Raw genomic sequence first — 23,757 nt, forward strand, 5'->3', positions numbered from 1 at the left:
TGACCACTATCATTATCAGTCTCGTTTTCATATACACGACCCCTTCTTATCTTCTTTAAAAGAAAAAGATAATGGTGGTAGTGTTCCCTGAAAGAGATATGAAGACGATGTTACTGCAGGCCATTGAAGATCATGGCAATCAGTGTAGGTGATTGGTGGTGAATGACATTAATTTATGATATAAAGAGAAATAATTTCACCATGGATGATACATGTCATTTTTTTTTTGTTGACAATGAATGATACATGTCAATGGCAACTTAACAAAAAAAATGCAATTAAAATCTTAAACCAATAAATTCATTAAAACTCGTTACAAATAAAGATTAAACATCATGAAGGATAAAAAACCTAGGTTTCTTTTTAAATCTTCAAGCTTAAAAGAAATACCAAAACCATTAATTATCAAGCTTAAGATTCTAGGTTTTGTTGAGATGAATAAACACTAGATAGGAGATGAAGAAACGAACCTAGATTTGGGGATGAAATATCAACTTCCTCCATTTTTTTCGGACCTGTGATATTTCATCTCTAGTCAGTCCGAGACCTAATGCATGGTTTCAGACTGGTTTCAGTCCGTACAAAATCGGACCGGACAGTCCGGATCTTTTCGAACTGATCCAGTCTGAGACCTAATGCATGGTTTCAGACTGGCCCTGGTTCGAGCACAATCGGACTGGACAGTCCGTCTCTTTTTGGATTGTCCAGCCCGTGACGAGTCTTTGGGCTTCGGACCCCGAGAAGAGGCGCCTACAGTTGTCGGGGGTTTGACTATGATCAATCCGTATGAGGAGGCGCCTACAACAATTTGGGGAGGCCCCTTTAGACGCGCCCTTTCGAAAATAAAGCGCAATTGTTAAATATCACTAGATACGAGTAGTTTTTTTTTCCTAGGATATATCACTAGGTAGTTGGGGTTCCATCCAAAATAACACATTATCTTTTTTAAATTCATGTTAGGGTACCTAATGGTCCATTAAGAGCTGCCCTAATAATCCACCATTTCATAATCAAGACAACAACAAATCTCTTGCACTATAAAGGAAGAAAAAGAGAAACAGAAAGGTAGAAGAAAACAAAAAGCCACTCTACTTTCTCTCTCTAAGATTTTCCATTTCTCGCCCTTAATTAATTACTCTTTCTTTATTACTTATTCGACATTTTCATATCTCACAAGTCACAATACTTCCAAAACCCTAGAAATCTAAAACATAAATCATTTTCCACCTAAAATTAAATCTTGAAGAAAATAAACACAAACTCATTTCATTTCTCTGATCTCTGTTTGAATTAGTTAAATTTCTCTCTAGGTTTTCAGCAATGTCTGGTTCTGGAGGTTTTCCATTTGGTCGTAGTCATAGTGGAGACAGGTTTTATAATCCACCTGCCATGCGAAGACATCAACAACAGTTGTTGTTGTTGCAGAAACAACAACTTCAAAAACAGATTGAGCTGAAAGAGATGACTGAATCGGATAATCAACCGGAATGTGATGATTTTGCATCTTCATCATCATCTAAACCTTCAATTATTAGTTCTTCCCCATCATCACAACTGAGGAATTCTACTAACTTGAGTAGATTCTTGGAATCAACTACTCCATTTGTTCCTGCTCAGTATTTCTCAAAGGTACTGAAAATTTTTGTTTATCTACTTAATTTTGTGAAGAATCACCATTAATTTGTATAATAATAGCTCAAGTTTAAGACTGATTATTAGTGAAGGACATTTCAAAGGTTTGGTTTTTAGTGATTAGATTTTGGTTGATAATAGTTGGAGATTTTTGTATAGATGAGGTCGAGGGAATGGGGAGGTGGGATTCATTTGGATACAAGCTCAGAGAATCCCTATTTCAATCTTGGGGATTTGTGGGAATCATTCAAGGAGTGGAGTGCTTATGGAGCTGGAGTTCCTCTTGTTTTGAATGGGAGTGAATCTGTAGTCCAATACTATGTGCCATACTTGTCTGCTATTCAATTGTATATGAACTCATCCAACCCAACCTCTAGGTCAAGGTGAGACTTTCGTGTTTTTACGCTAATCTAATTTGCATTCTCCGCTTATCGATTTTGTTTTAGATGTCTAATGCTTTATGATCGATCTCATCTCACTATATTACATTGTTACTGTGAGAATAGTCCCACATGGGAAATGGTCCTCCATGAACCAAGAATATATTTTTTCTGTTGGTGAAAAAGATCATGGTTTCTTTTGGTTTCGCTATGTCCCTAATAATCTAATATTTTATCCCTCTGTATTAATGACGGTTAGGGAACTATCAAACACTAAAAAAAATTTATGTTTTCTAGTAGGGGATCGGTTCTTTTCATTTTTCAGAATGACATTCAATAACTTTTATATGGTCATCTTTCAGTATATGTTATGGTTCGTCATATCTTTTCCGCATTTCATTAGTCACTATCGAGAGCCTATTGTCTTAGTTATTTCATTTCAATCTACATATTAAGATATGTTTCTACAAGCTGTAGAACAGGCTGAACAGCCTGCATGTTTTCTCGTAGTGGATTTTGTAATAAAACAAATGACTTACATGTGAGAGTTATATCTATCTGCATCACTCATGGAGCCACAACGGGATGACATTCACTTGTTGGTACATTATCTTCTTTTCAGCATGAAGAACAAAACTATATTTCTTCTTTCCATCTTGCTCTTGTTTACTTTCCTTGGTTAACTTCTCCATCTCATGTGTTTTCCTTTTTAAGTGAAAAAGCAGAGGTAGACCAACTTTTGAATCTGATATGTGCTTATGAAAGATAAAATCCTAGATTGTTAGACACTCTGCGAGCCTTTGTTGTTTATGGTGTTAGGATCTTCCATTTCATTTAGTACTGCAGATATCACATTGTATTTCATATGCTATCATTTGTATAACGTAATAAACAAAGTAGGGGTTTTGGTAAAACCATGTTATAATAAGGATCTAACCTTATTCAAAAAATAAGGATCTAACCTGCTAGTTTCTTTATAATTTCTTGTGGCAGACAACCTGGAGAGGAAAGTGATGCTGAGTCTTCCAGGGAATCAAGTAGTGATGGAAGCAGTGACGATGCTGAAAGGTGGTTTAAACTTTCTTCAGATAGACAATGGAGTGAAAGGAACAATTTGGATGTCAATAGACTGTCATCCAGTGATGACGGAGATATTTCCAACCCTGCATGTCTGCCAAAATTTCAGTACTTGGAGCAAGAGGCTCCATACAGCCGAAAACCGTTGGCCGATAAGGCAAGTTTGTTCTTATTCCTGGTTTACTAATCAACAAGTTTATAGCTTCTAACAATACAGTATATTTGTTTGTGCATTGAACATTTGTCTCAACATTTTATCACACAGATATCTGTTCTCGCTTCTCGGTTCCCTGAGCTTAAGACACTCAGGAGCTATGACTTGCTACCTTCAAGTTGGATTTCTGTGGCCTGGTAAGCTATCTGAAACTGCCGAGGTGATATATTTTAAAATATGGGTTTCTCTTTCAACTTTGTGATGTGTTGGAGCTTTGGTTCAGGTACCCAATATACAGGATTCCTACCGGGACAACCCTACAGGACTTGGATGCATGCTTTCTAACCTTCCATTCACTCTCAACACCGTTTAGAAGTATGATTTACACCTCTCTCTCTCTCTCTCTCTAAAGTCGGACGCAAACAAATATCAGGTGTTTTTTTTATTTATAAAACTCTCATACTCAAAACCCGTTCATACCCACCAGAAGAGTTGGACTCGTCGGGACTGGTAGAAGGCATGTTAATGAGACCAAACGACCCGTGAGTGAGCGAATAATATCGACTTCATTTAAATTGAAAACTCAAAATTTTTTTATTCTTATCAACCCTCTGCTAAACCACCCTCAAAACTCCAATACAACCACACCCCACTATTTATGAAACAACCACCACCCCCACCACCACTATGACCAAACAACCACACCTACATACAGGATCACTAAACCTACACCATCACTTCCTCTTCTTAAAAAATCTAGACTTCTTGGTTCTTTCATATTTTTTTTTAATTTGTGACTTCTCTGATCTCTCTCTCTCATGCTTGTTGGACTTCATTGAACTAAACTCTCGCTCTCTCAGGTACTGGAAATGGTCAGCAAGAAGACCATGGTTCCGACGCATATGAGAAGCTATCTCTACCTGCATTTGGGCTTGCATCCTACAAGTTAAAGGGATCAGTTTGGACTCCAAATGGGCTCTACAACAACCAACAAGCAAGCTCGCTACTGCAAGCTGCCGATAACTGGCTCAGACGTATAGACGTAGACCACCCGGATTATCGCTTCTTTGTTTCACACAGCACATGCAGAAGGTAAAGAGAAAAAGAGAGACGAAGCATCTTCCTATACCTCTTTTCGTGACAATAAAGAAAAGAATCAAAAGAAAAAAAAAACATGAAAAAAAGTAACATAATTGGAGGTTAGTTTTACACTTCTACTAGTACTGCATTATGATGCTTTATGTGATGCATAGAAGCTTATAGCAGAGCGAAAGGACAACATAATTTTCGATGTTGTTTTAATTTATGGAAGTCTACATTGCCTGAAATCTTGAAGAAACTGTTTCGACATTGTATTTAGTAATGCTTTTTTTTTTTGCCTAGCTTTACCTAAATTATAGAGGAAAATATGAGTTTGAAGCCATGATCTCACACAGCATATTTTGTAAATTATATAATGTGGATTATAAATACCTAAAGTTGGTATTTTGTTTAGGTTATTTAATACACTGTGACAATAGAATATTACAGTGAAGTTTCTTTCTTTCCCTTTTTTTCCTTTTCCTTTAATTAAAACGAATAAATAATTTAGAGCACATTTTATCTATAATTCTTGTAATCATCTCGATAGAAGCTCTAGAATATATCACTTAAATCCATTTTGTAATTTTGAAAGAATTAAAAGTTATAAATTTACATTTGAGTTTTAAAATATTAAGAAACATGAAATATTGGCAGTGGAGTGGTAACAACTGAGAGCAAATCCAGTCCCAACCTGTCTTGGGCCGAAAAAAACATTTTTTTACCTAAGATTTTCAACCTCAGTTTAGCCTCAAAAATTCAGCTCCAGTTTCAGCCTCTCGGCCAAAAATTTGAATTTGAAATTTCCCAATTTACTTAATAGTTCAATTAAAAAACATTAATTACAACTAATAATAGATTAAAAATTTAAAACTACTTAAATACGACTACGCAACAATCGAAAAATTAAAGACAGTTAGAAGGAATTTCTTAGGTCTCGTGGTTGACCGTTAAACCAAGCTTCTCACGCTGCTATAAGCATTCATGCACCATGTTCGTCGAGAGACCTAACATCAGTCTTCATTAATTTCATCCCATATTTTCGATTCTTGTGTTCTTTATCTGCTTGTAGATACTCTTGTTGAACCCATAAGACCTCTTGTTGAGCCCGTATAGCTTTTGTCATTGTTGTTGCTCTCTGTTGGGATTATCTACTCTATTTTTCCAATATCCCTCATTCGGAGTTTTTGAAGCAGAAGAATGTGCGGAATTTTCTCCGACTCTTGCATTTGTTTTTGCTTGTTTACGACCAATTGGTCTTTCCTCCGATGAATTGGTACTAGAATCACTTTTGCCGGATGTTGACTCTCCTGTAAATACTAAAAGCATGTCTGCCATCCACTTGTTGTGTGTATCAAAATCTTGTAAACATGTTGGAACCTGAAGCCTTTTCCTTGGTGATTTTTTTTATACATTTCAAGTATTCTTTTTAACTGAAATAAACAAAATATATTCTAAGTTTATATTATGAAGTGAGAAGATAGAAATAAAGGAATTAAAAGTTTGAAACAATTATCCGGTCATAATCGTTTTCCCAGCTTTTTGGAACTTTATTGACTAGCCTCAAAGTAGATATAAATCTTTGACATTCAGAGCTTATCTCACTGAAACGAGATTTACAACTTCTAAGTGTACGTTGATGCTTTGCACTAGCATTATATTCATCCGATATTTTTTGCCAAAATACTTTATATTTTTGACAATTTCCGACAACCGCATCAAATGTGATTTTCAAATAACAACTAGCAAGTAAAATATCTTCATCCAGCTTATACTGTTCTTGTTTAGTTATCTTTGTTGAAGTCGTCCCTTCGTGCACATAATCATCGTCAAATACTTCATAATCATCACCCTAATTGAGCCGACGGGTAAGTAGAATTAGGGGACAACATTTCCATATAACTTTGGTCGTTGAATTCGTTAGTATCTAGTGGTTCCATAGGAAGATCAAATGAAAAACATAGAAAAAATTTGAAAGAGATTAAAGAGGGAAAGAAATTGAAAGAGTAGAGATATAGAAATTGAGAGAGATATGACAGATGAAAGTGAGATGAAATGAGAATGGGTTCAACCCCTATTTATAGGGGTTGAACCCATTTCCAGCCGTTGGAGGAAATCCAACGGGTGGGAGGGGTTCCCAATATGACCGCTGGGTCCCCAACTGTCATGTTGGGGACGCTTTAGTCGTTCCTAATGTTAGAGGCGACTGAAGCAGAACCGAATGTGCTTGGAACTCCGAGATGTGAGCCCAAAATTTTGAAATTTTGGCCTCAGCACGGCTCCCACTGGATTTGCTCTAACAAAGTAATTTATGTTGGAAAGTATTGGCAATAGAGAGTAACTATGATGATATTTATAAAGGTCTAGTGATGTATTTTAAAACAATGAGACTTTTAAGTTCTAAAGCGGACAATATGGTAGCAGTACTGAAGATTGTTATATAAAATCCTATAATACATTATCAACACGATAGTTTCTGATATTATTAGATCCTGGGAGGACGTGATATTAAAAAAATTATATCGGTGAGAGACGAAGTGTGATACCCCTTATAATTAAACATTCTTTCTCAATGACACGTTTTAAAGCCGTCGTAAGACTTTTAAGTGTTAAAACGAACAAGATTGTCAACTGAGTTTTGGTAGGTGAAAAGTCTTAGGGTTGAATTTAATGGGAAGTCCTTTGAAATTTAGTTTGTTGACATAAACTCCAAAACGCCTGGAAGTTCTTGGTTCGATTCCTAGATGAGGTAGAATGGGTGATTATTGAATTTGAATTATTCTTTTAGATTATTTTTTTGTTTGTCATAACCACGTAGTGGGTCCATATATTTTAAAGATCTACGGTCCAGATCCAATCCATGCTTCAAGATAAGACTACTACTTTAGGGTTTCAATTGCCCCAAACGTCCACCAAGGTTAGGGTTAGCCAAGAAAAAATTACACTTGCGAACAAACTTCTCCGTTTTCACGTATCCTGGAATAAAAAACCGCATTCCTTTGTTTTCTGGTTCTCGAATCCTCTGTTTCATATCCCTCATCAATATAATCCATCTTTCTAAGCAAGATTATCAGGTGCTAGTTCTAACCCTTCTCCCACTTTTCTGAATTTTATATAATTTGAATCAGTTTCTGTTTGTTAAGAGTAATAGTCAAAATCCATTTTGTAACCTATCTTTCCCGCCTTTCTCGTAGATACATTTATTACTTTGTTGAATCATATTTTAGTCTCAAATGTTGTAATTGTTAGCAATTTTTTTGCTAATTTAAGATGTGGGGAGAAATGGGTCTTCAAAATTAGATTAGTTTAACAACTTAATCTGAAAAAGTATCAATTTTTAGGTTTAGAACTCAGTGGAAACTGTAAAGTTTCAAAACTTGTTCTTATACTGAACATTTGAACTGCATTTTGGGTGATTCTAAGAAGATGAACCTGAGAGAAATTTGGTATGGGTTTCAGTTGGGTAAATAATTTTTTTTCGAAACACTGTTTTAGGTCATCACTTTAGTAGTTATATGGATGAAGTTCCTAAATTCAATGATTAGTGTTTCTGATTTCTTGAAGAAATGGGAGTTCAAACTCAAAGTAATTCCGATACTTTACGAACTCAATGGACACCAGCGATGGATCGTTATTTCATTGATCTTATGCTAGATGAGATTCGGAATGGAAGTAAGATCGATGATCACTTGTTTAGTAAACGAGCATGGAATAATATGACATTGTTATTTAACGCGAAATTTGAGTCTCATTATGATAAAGAAGTCCTAAAAAATCGGCACAAGTCATTAAGGAAGCTATATAGATCTGTAAGCAAACTTCTTGATGAAAATGGTTTCAGTTGGGATTCTACATTACAAATGGTGATAGCTCAAGATGATGTTTGGGATAACTATATCAAGGTAAATGTCTTTTTCTGCTCATTTAAATTTTGTGATTTTTATAGGTGAATTTGTTATATTGACTTGCATATGATACATGTAGGCACATTCTGATGCCCGATCATATCGGACCAAAACCATTCCATATTATAGTGATTTGGGTGAGATTTATAAAACTGAAACTGGTAACGTGGATCATGATTCGAACCTCAGTGTTGATTCCCCAGAAACAAAACCTGGTGGAATACTAGAAGAGTTGAAATCTCCTGTGAGTTCTGTTCTTGACAAAGTCGACGAGTCTTCATCACTTATTGTTGAGAATTTAGATATGTCTGATCACTTTCTGCTGCCACCAAACTCTCCTCGAAGTAACGGTGAGTGCATGCTAGACTACCCGGAAATGAAGATTGATGAAGTATTTGAAGGCTCAAAATCTCCGTCTATAGATGTTGTGTACGAAGGAGATTTGATAGACAATGTAGAGATAGATATGTCTTATGAAGATAACATGGATCATCAATCTTTGATGCCATCAACTCCAAGGAGTAACGATGATGGCACGGTGGGTCTCGCAGGAACTACGAATTGTGGCATGTTAGAAGGCTCTGGGGCGCGGACTTTGCCTGTTATGCACCCAGATCAAGACGGTTATGAACAAGAATTGACAGTAAATTTCGATGGAGATATAGCTAATGAACAAAGAATTCAACAAGCTATGGCAGAAACCCTCGAAATTAGGGTTAATGAAATGTCTAATGGTTTGAAGTCTCCTAATATATCCGATTTGAGCATGGATATGGCAGACCATCAGAAGGTTGTGGAGGTAACTATGAACGATGAACCAAACGAACAACTTGGGGTATCGGTAAGTCCTGAAAGAAGCAATAATAAGTGTGGGACGGAAGCTGTCCACGAGAGAATTAATGTAGAAGATGAGGAAGGAAATGGCGACTATGGTGTTTCACCCGATATTAACACTGCTAATGGTGTTTCCCGTATGAGAACTAGCTGGACACCGACAATGGATCGATATTTCATTGACCTTTTGTTAGATCAAGTTCGTGCAAGGAACATGATCGATATTACTGATCGAAAACAAGCATGGAAGAACATGCTCGTTTTATTCAATACAAAATTCAGCTATCACTATGATACTGATATCTTGAAGAATAGGTACAAAACCTTGAGGAGACATTACAATTCTGTTAAATTTCTACTTGACCGGCCTGGGTTCAATTGGGATGACACAAAGAAGATGGTAACGGCTGATGACTTCGTCTGGCATAATTATCTCAAGGTGTAGAGAACTTTCCCACTTCACATACTTCCCAGTTCCCACTATATATGTATATATATATACATCTCTTCAACTGGTTATTATCTTACATTTTTGTATATTGCAGAAACACCCAGATGCAGGACAGTACAGAACCAGAGTCATGCCATACTACAACGATCTATGCTCGATATACAAAGACACAGTTATTGATGGAACATATAGCTCTTCAGGTAAATATTTGTACCAAATAAATAACATATCGTATATATGAAAACCGATAAATCCTTGACAAATTTACAGTTTCTAACTATTTCTTGATATATCCATGAAGATCAAAACAACAAGCGAAGAATTACAACTCATTCGGCAGTTCAAGATCTGAAGAAACTGAGGAGTGATGGTGATATGGGAATGGCGGATGCTCTTAGAGAGATGGCTAGTGCAGTTTCTTCATTAGTTGATAAGAAGAAAGAGAATACTAACATTTACTCTATAGAAAAAGCAATCTGCTCACTTCAGTCGTTACCGGATATAGATGATGATCTTTTACTTGATGCCTGTGATTTTTTTGAGGATGAGAAAATGGGTAAGACATTTCTGGCTTTGGACGTTTCGTTACGAAAGAAGTGGTTAATGAGGAAGCTTCGGGCATAATATACTTGTAATCTGGTCGGTCAAGACAATTTTAGGTATTAGAATAGCATAATCAATTGACTTCTCGGCTGAAAGAGTTACTCGGAATCCTTTTTGTATGCAATTCCTTTTCCATTTTTGGCAGAGATTGAAAGTTATATACATAGGTGTAGTAGAGATGGGGCCAACAGAGCTTTTTCTTTCAATTTTCATTTTTGTTTCTACATTTTTTCAATCTCTATATGAGTATGTCATGTCCGAATCCTATTTAGCGACAGTGGGTGGCCTTGATTTGGGTCATTCGACCGATCACAACAGAAAAATGATTGTTACAATAAAAAACTCTGGACAGAGTGAAGTCTTTTCTTCAACAATATCTTGCAGGTCTGGTGTTTTTCGACAGAGCCAAAAAAGTAATTAGAAATCTTTAAGTATTTTTTAAACAGAGCAGCGGAATGGGAATGCCAAACAAATTGGCACTTGCCTTGCTTTGTTGCATGGGGAGCCCAACCTATATAATATCAAATTACAAATAACTACTAGTTCACAAGATGAATAACAATGTGGAACTAAATATATTTAAACCTACCGAACTCTGTTTAAGTTTTCATACATGAGACCTAATTTACGAAAAGAAGTACACGACTCTCTCATCATTCAGCAACATAAAAACTCTCTCACTCACTCTCTTCTTTAAATTATATACAACGAACGAGAGTTGGCTCCAGTCACTTGCAAACAGCATCATACGAGGACAACTACGATGTATCTTCTGTTCATAAGATGTCATCAAATATGGTGGAGAGCAACAACCCCTGTACAAACTCGGACCTACTTGCCTTCTCTTCTTGGTCTTTATGCGAGAGAGGCGATAGTTGTGAATTCCTACATAGATAGAAAAAACATGCACCTTAAGAATAACCCACCAAAATCTAACTATCAAGTATAGCCCATTACTAATATCTTATCAACAAAAAGTATAGCCCATTACTAAAGAGTAAGTGGGTTTCATTACTATTCATGAGCAGAATTGATCACTCAGCATAATTAATACCATAATATAAATAATAAATTAAGCTGAGAAACAAATGGGACATTGGTCTGTGTTTTTTTTATGTCAAGTACAAGAAGATCCTTACCTTTCTACCACATGCTCATGCTTAGTTCCGGCCATCGGGTCTGATGCGGCAGAAGAATATGACTCCAGAGTTGTAGGTTCTTTGGTTATGGGTGAACTATAAATAAACGACGATAACAATGGGTCAGGTTCTGTGTTGGAGGAAGACTCTAATCCATAAGAATCTCCAAGAAGGGAGTGGAGGTTCACTTCTTTTAGCTCTTTCTTCAGAAGGGGAAGAGGTATCCGATAACCATCTTTATGTAACTTCCTTTTTCGCTGCATGTAAGCTAATAATTAAGGAAATCAAATCGTAGTATCAACTTATATTCTATCGGTTACAAGATTCGGTAATTAGCGTCTAAAAGGACGACGCAAGATGAGATTGATCTTTGTCTTAACTAGTAAGTATACAACATTATCATAGGTTACAAATAGGATTACAAAAGTCCAATTGTTTGTTACCACTTGTCAATCATGATAGGGGATAACAACAATAAGGACTCAAAAAATAAAATAAAAGTAGAGTCAACATAAAAATATAAAGGTTTTTCTTCCAATCTTTTCTTCGTGTGACTTCGAAAAAACAATGTCCTATATTCAGATAAAATGAAAGGATATTACAAGACGTTTAAAACATGTAAGTCATGAACCTACTTGAAATAACAAAACCAATTGAATAATCTAATTCATGTTTCTTGCAGTGCCCAATTCGACCAAAGTAGTTTGACAGAGAACGTGAATTATGCGATCAATCTACCTCAAACAAAATGTTGTTAAAATTACGCAGAAATCGTATGCCTTATATGGCCTAAAGCCCTGAACCATTAATCGATTAATCGGAACTGAAACACATGAAAACAAAAAAATGTATTCTAAAAAAAGGATATTATCCTGAAGACCTTCTCATGCTGCGTCGTCATGTGTCCGACTAATTCTCTCCCCACCCGTATCCCACAAATCGGACATAACTGCAAGTATGAGAGAACTTATAAGTGGAAGCTTAGAAAAAATCTTCTTCCTTAGCGAACTCAAATTTAATACTTCTCAACATATACAATCCAATTTACATATCACATTAAGATACTACAACTTATCTAAATATTAGGTTCAAAAGTTCCATTTTCTAATCATACAACTCATGAATCTTAATACCCAAGTTCTAATTACGGGGGAATCACGTTTCGAAATCTTTAAGCACAATTACTCATGCCCATTAGTCTATTAGAAACTAGAAAAACACTATAATTTCATAAAAAAGTCATCCACTAACTTAATCAACAAGATATCTAAAACAAAACCCAATTTCAAAATTTTCTATAAAGAAACGAAAAACCCAAATTCATCAAAGTCAATAGATAAATAAAAGTGAAATACCCCTTTTTCTGCATCAACAGTATGCTCTTCGTCAATATGGCAGCATAACCCAATTACATCAAATTCTTCAAAACAGAATGGACAGGGATACTCCTCCATCCTTTCATAATCTTCATCACTGTCTGTATCTTCATAATCAAGGTATGAATCTACACAAACAACATCAAAATCCAATCAGCACAAGGAAGAACAAAAAAATAATAAGAACCCACAAATCAAAACATCCCCTTTGTTAAAAAACTTACCGTTTCGTGATTGGTATTGCTTTGAAGTAGAGAGACCATCAATCCATGAAGTAGAGTCCATTTGGTTATGTAAGGAGAAGAAGGAAATTTTCAACGAAAAACCAAAAATACTCAATGGGTAAGAGTTGTTGGGCTTTGAAAAGTTAGAGAAGAAAATTGGGAGAAAAACCCTAATACTACAATAAATTTGCTTTAAGAGAAAGCGAGTAAATGAAAAACCCTCAGGGAAAGAAAAAGGACGGAGGAAGGACTTTTTCCTTCCACGAAAGTAGTTGTTGCCTTTTTTTTTCCTTCATAGGGTGAGAAGGTTGAGAGAAGGGAACCGCCTCGTTCCTGGCTGCCTGTCTCTCTACTTGGCCCACACAAGGTAGCCCAGATGGCCCAACAAGACAAATTTTGCAAACTTCTTCGGCAGTTTGCTTTCTTTACTAACAATAATTTTAGTTGTCAACACTTAGTTGCCCAAGTGGTCGACAATGTTGATATAAACTCAAAAACTTCGGAGGTGTTAGATCCGATTCCAGAAGATGTGAAATCCATGGTTTTTGAACTTGAGTCATTATAGGTATAAATAAAAAATTTAGTTAGGCTCTCGACCCGTAATTCAGTTAGCTTTAGGTCGTTGTTTTGTTGGGCTTTAGGCATGTTTCTGTAAGAGTTTAAATTTGACAGTTTCCATGCTTATCACATCTCTATTAGAACCACTCGGACAGTCCAAAGACACTTGACAGTCTGAAGGTGATCAGACATAGCAGTTCGAAGGCACACGAAAAGTTAGAAATTTAGAGAAGAAAATCCCTTATAAATCTGCTTTAAGAGAGAAAGTCAGTAAATGAAAAACTCGACTTTTCTTTCCACAAAAGTAGTTGTTGGCTTTTTTTCTTTCTTAAGAGTTGGAAATTAGATGGATGGAAGAGATACACTCAATCTTTATCAAGGTTGTGGTTGAGAATTTAGGGGCCCTTTGCGGAATTTGAATCTTGACCTTTTGAAGAATAAAAATATTACAAGTAAAAATTGAACAAAGTATACTTTCTTCGTACAAAGTATAGTTTAGAATCTAAAGACGAGTTTTTGAATATGGATCTTTTCTATCATGATTTTCACATATATATTTACATATTTTCAATTTTTTCTACGATTTTTAGATTTCTATTTCTGAAAAACACTTTAAAAGATGAAAGAAATTCACTCAAAATAACAGAATGGTTGACAAAAAGTGTAACAGAGTATACCTAACCAACTAAGCTAATACACATTTTACGTTTAATTGTGTATCTTTACATGCATTTTACGTTTAATTGTGTATCTTTATATATTAATTTTTAGGTTCCTAGTCCAAAAATCTACACCTAAACACGCATTTAGTCTACCATAATATTTATATAAGATTTTAAGCCAAAATAATAATTATAATTGATATTTAGTCCTAATTGACCCATCTCTATAGAAAAAGATCTCTATCACTCATATTTAAGCATAATACCTACTATAACTTTTTATATAAGAACAATCCCACTTTTGAAAACCAATCCGTGAAATTCTCTTTCTTTTTCTTCTCAGATTTTTTCGATTGGTTTCAAACTTACTATCTGTTTCGCAATATACACGTTATTTAGTATCAATTATGTATAATTCTACAACAAAACACATTTAGTATAGTTAAAGTATGTTTAGATGTCAAAGTTATAGTGTTTTCTGTTTATTGATTCTTGTTTTGTTTCATAAATAACATGTTATTTATTGTTAAAGTTTCATACTTTATTTCATTTTTTTGTATGTGTCATATATAACACATTATGTATCAACAATATTTCTTTTAAAAAGGAAATGATTAATTCCGTTTTGGCCCCCGATTTGTGACCAACTGACCGTTTTGGCCCCTAATTGTGTCCGGCAGTTCGTTTTGGCCCCAAAAAATTCCTAAATGGCCCCAAATTTTTTCAACCTCCCAATTCTACCCCCATGGCATTTCTGTAATTATTTTTTTTTCTTTTTCTTTGTCCACCTCATCTAACAATTGACACATCACTCTGTCCACCTCACCCTTCTTCTCCGGCGAAAGGTTGCCGGCCGGAATAAAAAATTCCGGCCGGCCACCTTTACCAAATTTTTTTTTTTTCATTTCTCTCTCTTCTTCATCTCCTTCTTTCTCTCTCTTCTTCTTCTTTCTCTCTTCTTCTTTCTTGACCTCTCTCTCTCTCTAACCCATCTCTCTCTCTCTATAACTCCGGCGAAGGGGCGACCGAGATCTGGTTTCAACTAACCAGAACGGAATCTGGTTTGAAACCAGACCTTCGGAGCCCCTTCGCCGGAGTTATAGAGAGAGAGAGGTAAAGAAAGAAGAAGAGAGAAAGAAGGAGATGAAGAAGAGAGAGAAAGAAGGAAATGAAGAAGAGAGAGAAATGAAAAAAAATATTTTGGTAAAGGTGGCCGGCCGGAATTTTTTATTCCGGCCGACAACCTTTCGCCGGAGAAGAAGGGTGAGGTGGACAGAGTGATGTGACAATTGTTAGATGAGGTGGACAAAGAAAAAGAAAAAAAAATAATTACAGAAATGTCATGGGGGTAGAATTGGGAGGTTGAAAAAATTTGGGGCCATTTAGGAATTTTTTGGGGCCAAAACGGCCAGTTGGTCACAAATCGGGGGCCAAAATGGAATTAACCCAAAAGGAAAATGACTAAAATCCTATTTTCTGAGAAGATTGAACCTTAATCTCTTTTTGAATTTTATGCCTAAAACTCGTAGACCCATTTGTCTTGTTTGGACCTTTTAGACCATTTTTGGTCTGACCAAGTAGTATTCTCCCTAGTTTATTGTCACTTTTTTTTTTTTGTTGAATGTGTTTAGTTTCAGTTTTTTTGTTGTTGTTGAAAGTGTTTAGTTTCACTTGTGCGGTTGTGCCGCTTAAGTTATCTAACCTATCACCTTCAGGTACAGGTATATCGGGAATACTTATGATACAGCCATTAGTTTATCAACCATCATTCACGCACTGGCCATTTCGTCCATTTCCTATAGTCTTTGAATAAGGCAAGTGGATCCTACGTTCTTTCAATTAATGATTACAAAGTTACAAGAATTTTGTGCCAGGCATTGGATATACTGAAAGCGAGAGATGAGAGAGAAATTTATCTTCACCCAGCTACAAAAGTCGATCAATACTTGCAAGAGTGATGAACTGAATTATAAACTTGAGCAATATGTTACCGGAGAGAAAGTGAGATTGTTATAAAGAGATCAAGTCGGTAACTAACTCTTAACCAATTCTATTTTAGCATATAGGCACTTTTATTAACCAAGGCCAGTGTTCACCTTTTTTTTTAAAAAAAATATTCAGCGTGCTTCGAACTCTTTTTTTTTTAGTAAAACCATACTTTCATTCAAAAGTGATAAACATCACGAAGTTACATGGTAGATAATTGGTATTTCTCTCCTCAACTTCATGAGAGTTACATAAGATAAGTTCATAGAACTTTCGAATGTAAAGTGCCTCATGAAGGGACAGAAATTGACTCGACACTGACTCAAAGCCAAGACCCTAAAGGCCGACAACAGATCCTGAAGATCGAGAATGAAAAGACCCTAAAGATCGACAAAATAATTACAATAATACTAATAAAAAACGACTCAAGACTATACCTCTTACCACTCTTGACCTCTAACGTGGAAGACTATACCTCTTACCACCCACCCCCCTTTAGGTGATGGATTAATCCCGAACATAGTATCAGGGTGATTTAGATTAATCGGATACAACTCCCAACCTACGTACTATACACGCGCAAGTATATATACACTATTGGCAATGGCAGTGGATGGAGAAACATAGAAGTCTCCATTTTATAGGTAGCGGGGCGCGGCGTCTTTGCTAATGGACCCATTAATTGGGTTTGATATGTCGAAGCATGATTTTCTTGACTTCAATTTTGCAGATGAAAAGTTGGAGAAACTCCCTACGCGGGTAACCCTTGGGTCTTATTACTGGGTATAATTTTCAACAATCGGACTTTGAGTTGTTAGAAGGGAGTAGTCATTCTTTAGCAATACCCCTCTGCCACCTCAGGAGTATGGATCAGTAGTCGCAGGGGGAGCAACACCACCACCACCCATCAAAAGGGTGGCCACCACCAGCAAGAAACATCGGAAAAGAAAAAGAGCGAAGGACTTTGACTTGTTCACAAAGAGCAAGAAAGTCATGCTTTTTTTGGAAACTGAAACTTCAATATAACAGTCGAAGCCAATAAGGGATTACATCATCTTGAAGTTACAATTAAAGACAAAAAACCAAATTACACTGGAGAGATTGATCATCATTCATGAGTGCCTCTTTGGCCAAATTATGGGCTTCATAGTTTGCTTCTCGTGGGCAGAACTGGAGTTATGTTTTATCTTATGGTGTTAACTTCTCTATAGTTATGGCCCCAAAACCGAAACTTCAAACTTGAAGAAAATATTATTTTTTTTTATCTTTTTTGGAGAATTCGACTACGCTCTACGTTAGTCGTTACAAGACATCGATACATCATGAAGTAGTAACAAGCACGATAACGGCCTAATTTTAAACCATAAATGAAAGAGGCCTAAAGCCCGATAAATTATTACATTATTTATAACCTAAATTACATGGAACAAATCTTTGATGGCAAACTGCTTCAATCGAGACTCGATCTCACCACCTCATGGGTTTAAGAGGGTGTCCAACCACTACACCAAAGGTTGGTGCATGGACAACTTGAAGACAGTATTGGGATGATGATAACAAGGGCCTATTTCTTTGAGAACTCGACGGGAGAAGTCAACTGTTATTTGTGTGTGGCTAAAATTTCCAAGTTTCTTGAAATGGTAACTTTTTGAACTATCAAACCCTAGCTAGAGAGAGACATTGCACTACCCAATGGACTCACAATGAAAATGGTAAGGTGAAGGCCATGAATCTGGCCCAGGTTGAGTTGGACTTGGGCCCATAAAATAATTTAGGAAGGCAGAAATCCTCTTTGTATGGAAGAAAGAGGTCAAGTTTTCTCGAAAAAAGAAGTGAATCTCTCGAGCCACGGTAACAAAAGCTAGTAAACTACTCCATCAACTGAGAGAAAAAGGTGAACTTCTTTTTAGGGTTTGGATCTGACTGTGAATATTCTCTTTACTCAGAAAGGACAGCTATAGTTTTGTTAGTTGTCTCAGTCCACCAAAACTCCCTTTGGAATGGGTTCCATGTTTGTCCCCAAGTGTATGGCATTTTACTCATGCTAACTTTGAACTCATCTAACACCATAACACGTGAGACATCATCTGATCAAAGACTCTATTAACATAGATTATAAACTATTTTTTTCTTATTCAAGAATATCGGTATTCTACTCTAGGAATCGGTCTCTCGAGTTGGAATGTTTTATGATGATTTGAGTAGGCTCCACTCACTAAAGCGACTAGATAAGTGTACCACTATGTTCGTTTCGTCGAGCTAGGGCTTGAATTTCATAAAACCGATTTCATGTGAATGTGATATTAACCTTTAAAGTTTGGGTTATATGATGAGGAAGAGTTCAGCTATCTAAAAAAAATTTAGCTAGCAATAGTCTCGTATCTAGTGTTTGAAAGAAAGTGTAAAGACTTATAGCAACTTATTCTTTCATACTTGGGTATTGAATAAGAAATGATATAGGGTTTTTTTGTGATGTTTGCACCACGCAAATTACACGCGCTCTTTTGGGCGCTTTAGATGCCCACTTCACGAAGAGCGTTTGAGCCTTCTCTTTTACTACATTGACTATCATCTGGCAGACGAAATTACATCAAATCCAACTGTTGAGATCTTTTACCTAATGATCACGCAGATTGTCGTCCAACAGACCAAGTTGGTCCTACGGATGAACAATCACTGTAAGTGTTTCTTCCAACAACCACAGTGATTGTTCTATCGGAGATCGCGAATTCAAAATTGTGCTTGTTCCTAGTCGAGGAAGAGAGAGAGTGAGAGATAGAAAGGGGTGAGAAAAAAAGATGGAGGAAAATAAAATTAGTGGTGCTCAGAAGTGGTGGTGCTACGTATCGGAAGTTGTCGTGATAGTCGGATATGAGGGTAAAAATAAAGACTAAATTAAAAGATAAACCAAATGATTTTAAATCAGTTCAATTTGATCTTTTATGCTCAAAAAATATTTTGGATGCTTAGACATGTGAATGTGTAAACTTTGACTATACGCCCGATCATTCTGAAAGGTGAGTGATTTGGGGGAACAAAATATTTTCCGAGGAAACAAGACCATTTGGGCGAAAAAATTCTGATTTACTAAAGAAAAAATTCTGTAACCTTCTGGTTCCTCCTTACTTCCTCCCACTACAGCTACCATTGGCTGGAAATTGACAGTGAAAGGCGACCACAATCGTTTGCGACTTTGTCTCTATCTCTCGCTTCGACCCTCCTCTCTCTTTGCCTTTTAAATTCTCTCCCGACCAATCTTTCTCTAGTTCCCCTTCGTTAAGATTCATGTCAACGAAGAAGAACAAGAGAGAGAGAGAAGGAGAGAGAAAGAGAATTGGAGGTGATGGTGGTCCAGACCAATAGTGGTGGTTTGATGGTGTTCAGATAAGGCGACTGAGAAGAAAACAAAGGTCGCGAGTAATGAAAATTTGTCAGATGAAAAAAAAGAAGTGATGAGATTTGGGAGGAATAGAAAAGATTTTATACTCAAATTTTTGTACCCCCTAAATTTTGTTGTTTCCCTAAAAGAGTGTCTTCTCATATGTGCCACATTATCACCACTTTAATTACAAAAATCTTTTATGCCATTAATGTTCCAAAATGGTTTCATCATTCAAAACACATATCATGAATATGGAAAAGTTCAGGTTTTATAGATAGACACGTGTTGAAATCATATGAAGTTGTTCTGGCCCACTTGAAAATTAGTAGTAATATAATACGCGCGCGTGGAATAGTACTCGCATATTTAACATATATATTCGTTTTGCCTTAAAAGCATACAAGTTTCCCCCGTCTTTTTATACAACAAAAGAAAAGAAAAGAAAATACTCCAGTTTTCACTAACGGTGACGGTAACGTCTGTCTGTATGTGACGTGTCCAGTCAGTGATCCAGCAAAGACAGATATGATGGTCATTGTACCCTATGAATACGGATAAGTGTTTGTGATATGAGGTGGCAATGTGTAGGTGGTTGTTTTGGAGGGGGTAACTATGAAAATCTATTTCTTGTTTCAAACTCCAAAATATCCATTTCGCTCCACATTGTGTTTTTTTTTGTAAATATTTATTTGAGAGGAAAATTATAAGGTCCAAAATTCGGGTCTAAATAGCAAATGAAGCCCAACCCGGAATAATAATGCAAAAAAACCCAAAATTTGAAATTACAAAACATTTATGAAAATTTCTGAACAAAACACAATTTGCTCTCAACAATTTTGTATTTTCTCTCAACAATTTTGTAAATGTATGAACAAATTTGTTTTTGTTCACACATAATTATATATGTTGTCACAGTTTCAAAAGTGTTGTAATAGTTTCAAAAGTGTTGTCAACAGTTTAAAAATTGGGTTTTTTTTACATTATTATTCCCGAGTGGGTTTTTTTTCTTATTTGGGCCCAAATCTTGGGCTTTTCTTACATAGTTTCTATTTATTTATAGCACTTGAGGATTTTGTTACAATAGTTAATAGTGGATGGAAGTAGAAATCTATGAATTATTTCAAATTTATGTCACAACTTCGATGGTTGGTGGAAGTAGAAATCTATGATTTATTGACTCTCCGTAGCATTAGAAATATAGTATAAGTCGTAGAGAATAAAAAAATTGGTGATTTTTTTAGTCCAAAAATTGAATGACTAGATTTTACTCCTCTTCACCGTGTTCACCACTACCACCACTATAATTTCTGTACTTCTCTTTTTTTTCTCTCTTCTCCTCATCCTCTTCCATCACAATTTTCAGAAGAGATGGAGTTTTCTTCACGAAAAATGTGTGGGGGAGAGAAGGAGTGAGCAAGAAAAGAGGACGAGAATGAAAAGGGTGAAGAGAGAAAGAGAGAGTGATGAGAAAAAAAAGATCGATATTATATTAAGCCAAATCACTAAACTTTTATTTCACAAAACTAAATTTGTTTAATATTTATGTAGGTTTTATTGAAATAACATAAACTACAAAAGCTGTTTTTTTTATTTTATTTTATGTGGACTCAAAGATTGTTACGTTTAATGTAATATCGATATATTATGAGTGAATGTAGTAACATAATAATCCCGATAACTACCATCACTAAAGACATTTTAGGTCTTTAAGGTTATATAAAGACCCTTAAGACTATCATAGGGGCATGAAAGTCCATCGTTACAACAAATGATAGATTCTACTTTCGCCGTGAAGAATGAAACATGTGACTTTCAGATTTTCAGAGTAAATTAACAATCAATTGGTGGAAAACAAAAACTGAATTTCTTAAAACTATTTTGATTTTATTATATTTAATATGGGTAATATGGGTTATACGAATTTCTCGAGGAGGCAATAGAATTTCATTTAGTAAGGGGCAACTAAGTAGAGGGACCGAAAAATGTCACCGCCACCTCCATCGATGACCGCCGCTCGCCACCGCAGGCCACAAACCCCATCTTCATTTTTTCTCTTCATTGTCATCCACCACCATCTTCATCTTCTCCATCCATCTCCATTCCTCCTCATCGTAACAAAATAAAATAAAACAAACTTAACCTCTCTATTGGTGGCATAGGCTGTTGTCCAGAGTGGTTGCCCCCTTCATCACAATCACAATGCAAATGTGTGATGGTTAAGATGGGGAAATGAAGAAGATGAAGATGGTGGTCTATGGCCAATTGTGGCCACTTATTTGGTTTTTAGTCCCTCAATTTAGTTGCCCCTTACTAATTGAAAATTTAGTATGTGCAACAAATCCATTCATCTACATGTCGAGACATGTTATAGGATTGTGAGACTTTGACATCGGGAAATTGAGACGAATGTTCAATTTTAAGTTTTTAAGTTAACTTAAAAAATCAAGTTATGTTTCGTTTGGCTAAAAACCCAATATTTGTATTTTGTTTGGTTAAAAACTTTAATATTTGTTTTTGTATGGTTAAACCCTCAATCTTTTCGACTGTTTTGCAACTTTTTTTTATTTTTTTGCAACCAGTTGCGGCTCTTTTGCAAGCATTTGCAACCCTCTTACATAAAGTTGGAATTCTCTTGTAATCAGTTGCTAACCTCTTGCAATCAGTTCCAAATAATGAAACACTTAGAGAGATAAAGACAAGGAAAAATTGAGTGACTATTTTCCACCAAAACAAAAATTGATAGAGAATTTTGACAATGCTTTTCTTGACCCCCATTTTGATAATATTATTAGAACTACACCCTTGCCTCCCAACTATCAAACTTGGACGAAAACACCTTTCTTCCTGAAATTTGTGTGTTTCCTCACTTTCCTTTGTAAATCTTTCTCTATCTAATAAATCTCCTGACAACCAAACTATGAAACCAATATAAAATACCAAATTAAAGCTTGATTGAAACAATCAATAACTATCAACAAAGCCAACTCCAAAGTATAAGATAACTATCTCATCAAAAAAAAAAAGTATAAGATAACTAGGCAAAATAAAAACATCAAGGAGATAATTGAAGCACAAAACTTTTCTTATGTTTTTAATCTCTAGGAAAGCAAACTATGGAGATTTTATTGGAAATATATCTTGTTTTAATTGTCTATTTTATTGGGAAAGAGGAGTGGGAAAGAGTAGAAATTTATCAACAAAAGAAAGTTTTGTCTATTTTTTTTTGTTAAGAAAGTTTTGTCTATTAGAGGTCTATATAAGATCATTCAAAGAGAATAGGTGTGTGGTCATAATAATGTACTATTGAAGTAAGTGTCAAAGTCAAAATCTATCTTTGACTTATTTTAGAGATCTAACGGAAGTCAAGAGTTTGCCGTGAAGTTAATTGGTAGTATTATTTTGCGTTAAAAGAAGAGAAGGGATCTTTGGAGGGATATAAATGAGTCAGGTTTTCCGTTTGTTTGGCGTCACGGGAATCCCGTAATAGGGACGACTGTTGTTTACCGTAAGGGATTACTTTTTGAGGACTATTTTTAAAATAAAGCAATTTTTACTATTACTTTTAAGTAAAAAATTGAATAAATAATGAAAACAAAAAAATTGTATACTTATTAATTCATCAAAAGACTAAATTAGACTTATTAGAATTTCGAAGTACAAGAATGTGTTTTGTTTTGCACAAGTTAACATGTTTTTACCTTTTCTTTTTATAATTTAATTGTTTGATTTTTGAAAATTTAAGGTTGATGTGAGCACATGATCCCCGTATTATCGACGTTATGATATAAAAAAAATAGTTTGACACAAGGACAAATAATGCAATATAGTAATATGACAAGATGAACTAAATTGATATAAAGATTGTGAAACAAGTTATCAAACTAGAAAAAAAAATTTGTTTACAGTGATTTTGTGTGCTCAGTGATAATGACCAAGATGACGCATCTCTTTGTATGTTGATGTTTAATTTAATTGGTGAAATTTCCCTTGCTCGCTACATTTTTTATTTTTCTTAAACATATGCTTGTTCAAACTTTTGATGTTCATAACATGAACTTTTTTTGATGAGGCATAACATGAACTTAAATAGTAGAAAAAGAGAAAATAGTATTTCAAACTCAAAAAGAGCATAACTTAATTAAAAACACACTTTAAAGTTTTGGAAAATAAACTTAAGAGGTGAAAAGAAAAGGATGCTACTATATGCAACTTCAGTTTTGCTAAGGACAACTATTAGACAAAAATAACTAAATAAAACAAACTAAAATTGTGTCTTAAATTGCTAACCAACACCAACACTAAAAATCAAGTATA

The 23,757-nt window shown here is 35.3% G+C and overlaps 3 protein-coding genes across 7 annotated transcripts; 2 read left to right on the forward strand and 1 right to left on the reverse strand.

Annotated features, from left to right (window-relative positions):
* Nucleotides 1-834: 834 nt before the first annotated feature.
* LOC147559526 (uncharacterized) lies at nucleotides 835-4,786 on the forward strand. Of its 3 annotated transcripts, XM_086661419.1 has the most exons (7): nucleotides 835-1,065; nucleotides 1,311-1,629; nucleotides 1,792-2,015; nucleotides 3,006-3,246; nucleotides 3,355-3,440; nucleotides 3,527-3,618; nucleotides 4,104-4,786. In XM_086661419.1, the coding sequence occupies exons 2-7, from the start codon at nucleotides 1,321-1,323 to the stop codon at nucleotides 4,337-4,339; spliced, it is 1,188 nt and encodes a 395-aa protein (XP_086517545.1). In that variant the 5' UTR covers nucleotides 835-1,065; nucleotides 1,311-1,320; the 3' UTR covers nucleotides 4,340-4,786. The 3 variants fall into 3 exon arrangements, with proteins under 3 accessions (XP_086517545.1, XP_086517546.1, XP_086517544.1); XM_086661420.1 differs by having other exon boundaries at nucleotides 1,021-1,629; nucleotides 3,527-3,676; XM_086661418.1 differs by having other exon boundaries at nucleotides 1,021-1,629.
* A 2,170-nt stretch (nucleotides 4,787-6,956) lies between these two features.
* Nucleotides 6,957-10,378, forward strand: LOC147559527 (uncharacterized). 3 transcript variants are annotated; one of them, XM_086661422.1, is made up of 5 exons: nucleotides 6,957-7,397; nucleotides 7,819-8,225; nucleotides 8,308-9,501; nucleotides 9,608-9,713; nucleotides 9,815-10,378. In XM_086661422.1, the coding sequence occupies exons 2-5, from the start codon at nucleotides 7,890-7,892 to the stop codon at nucleotides 10,135-10,137; spliced, it is 1,959 nt and encodes a 652-aa protein (XP_086517548.1). In that variant the 5' UTR covers nucleotides 6,957-7,397; nucleotides 7,819-7,889; the 3' UTR covers nucleotides 10,138-10,378. The 3 variants fall into 3 exon arrangements, with proteins under 3 accessions (XP_086517548.1, XP_086517547.1, XP_086517549.1); XM_086661421.1 differs by having other exon boundaries at nucleotides 7,888-8,225; XM_086661423.1 differs by having other exon boundaries at nucleotides 7,222-7,397; nucleotides 8,165-8,225.
* Nucleotides 10,379-10,668: 290 nt separating this feature from the next.
* On the reverse strand, nucleotides 10,669-13,182 carry LOC147559528 (protein DEHYDRATION-INDUCED 19 homolog 4-like). The gene is made up of 5 exons (XM_086661425.1): nucleotides 12,856-13,182; nucleotides 12,611-12,759; nucleotides 12,122-12,204; nucleotides 11,256-11,516; nucleotides 10,669-11,001 (listed from the first exon to the last, which is right to left on the reverse strand). The coding sequence occupies exons 1-5, from the start codon at nucleotides 12,914-12,916 to the stop codon at nucleotides 10,893-10,895; spliced, it is 663 nt and encodes a 220-aa protein (XP_086517551.1). The 5' UTR covers nucleotides 12,917-13,182; the 3' UTR covers nucleotides 10,669-10,892.
* Between the last annotated feature and the right edge of the window lie 10,575 nt (nucleotides 13,183-23,757).

This window comes from Eschscholzia californica, unplaced genomic scaffold (genome assembly GCF_041429995.1).
Source record: "Eschscholzia californica isolate CP2 unplaced genomic scaffold, dmEscCali1.0.p SCAF_2, whole genome shotgun sequence".
Classification (NCBI taxonomy): Eukaryota; Viridiplantae; Streptophyta; class Magnoliopsida; order Ranunculales; family Papaveraceae; genus Eschscholzia; species Eschscholzia californica.

What these genes read in the sequence shown, in the direction of transcription:
- LOC147559526 (XM_086661419.1), top strand. Translation starts at nt 1,321, where the DNA reads ATGTCTGGTTCTGGAGGTTTTCCATTTGGTCGTAGTCATAGTGGAGAC. An exon ending in CTGCTCAGTATTTCTCAAAG is followed by an intron (nt 1,630 to 1,791) that starts GTACTGAAAATT and finishes ATTTTTGTATAG; the next exon opens with ATGAGGTCGAGGGAATGGGG. An exon ending in ACTCTCAACACCGTTTAGAA is followed by an intron (nt 3,619 to 4,103) that starts GTATGATTTACA and finishes TCGCTCTCTCAG; the next exon opens with GTACTGGAAATGGTCAGCAA.
- LOC147559527 (XM_086661422.1), top strand. Translation starts at nt 7,890, where the DNA reads ATGGGAGTTCAAACTCAAAGTAATTCCGATACTTTACGAACTCAATGG. An exon ending in TTTGGGATAACTATATCAAG is followed by an intron (nt 8,226 to 8,307) that starts GTAAATGTCTTT and finishes TGATACATGTAG; the next exon opens with GCACATTCTGATGCCCGATC. An exon ending in TGGAACATATAGCTCTTCAG is followed by an intron (nt 9,714 to 9,814) that starts GTAAATATTTGT and finishes ATATCCATGAAG; the next exon opens with ATCAAAACAACAAGCGAAGA.
- LOC147559528 (XM_086661425.1), bottom strand. Translation starts at nt 12,916, where the DNA reads ATGGACTCTACTTCATGGATTGATGGTCTCTCTACTTCAAAGCAATAC. An exon ending in CTGTTGATGCAGAAAAAGGG is followed by an intron (nt 12,205 to 12,610) that starts GTATTTCACTTT and finishes TCATACTTGCAG; the next exon opens with TTATGTCCGATTTGTGGGAT. An exon ending in GAGAAGGTCTTCAGGATAAT is followed by an intron (nt 11,517 to 12,121) that starts ATCCTTTTTTTA and finishes ATTAGCTTACAT; the next exon opens with GCAGCGAAAAAGGAAGTTAC.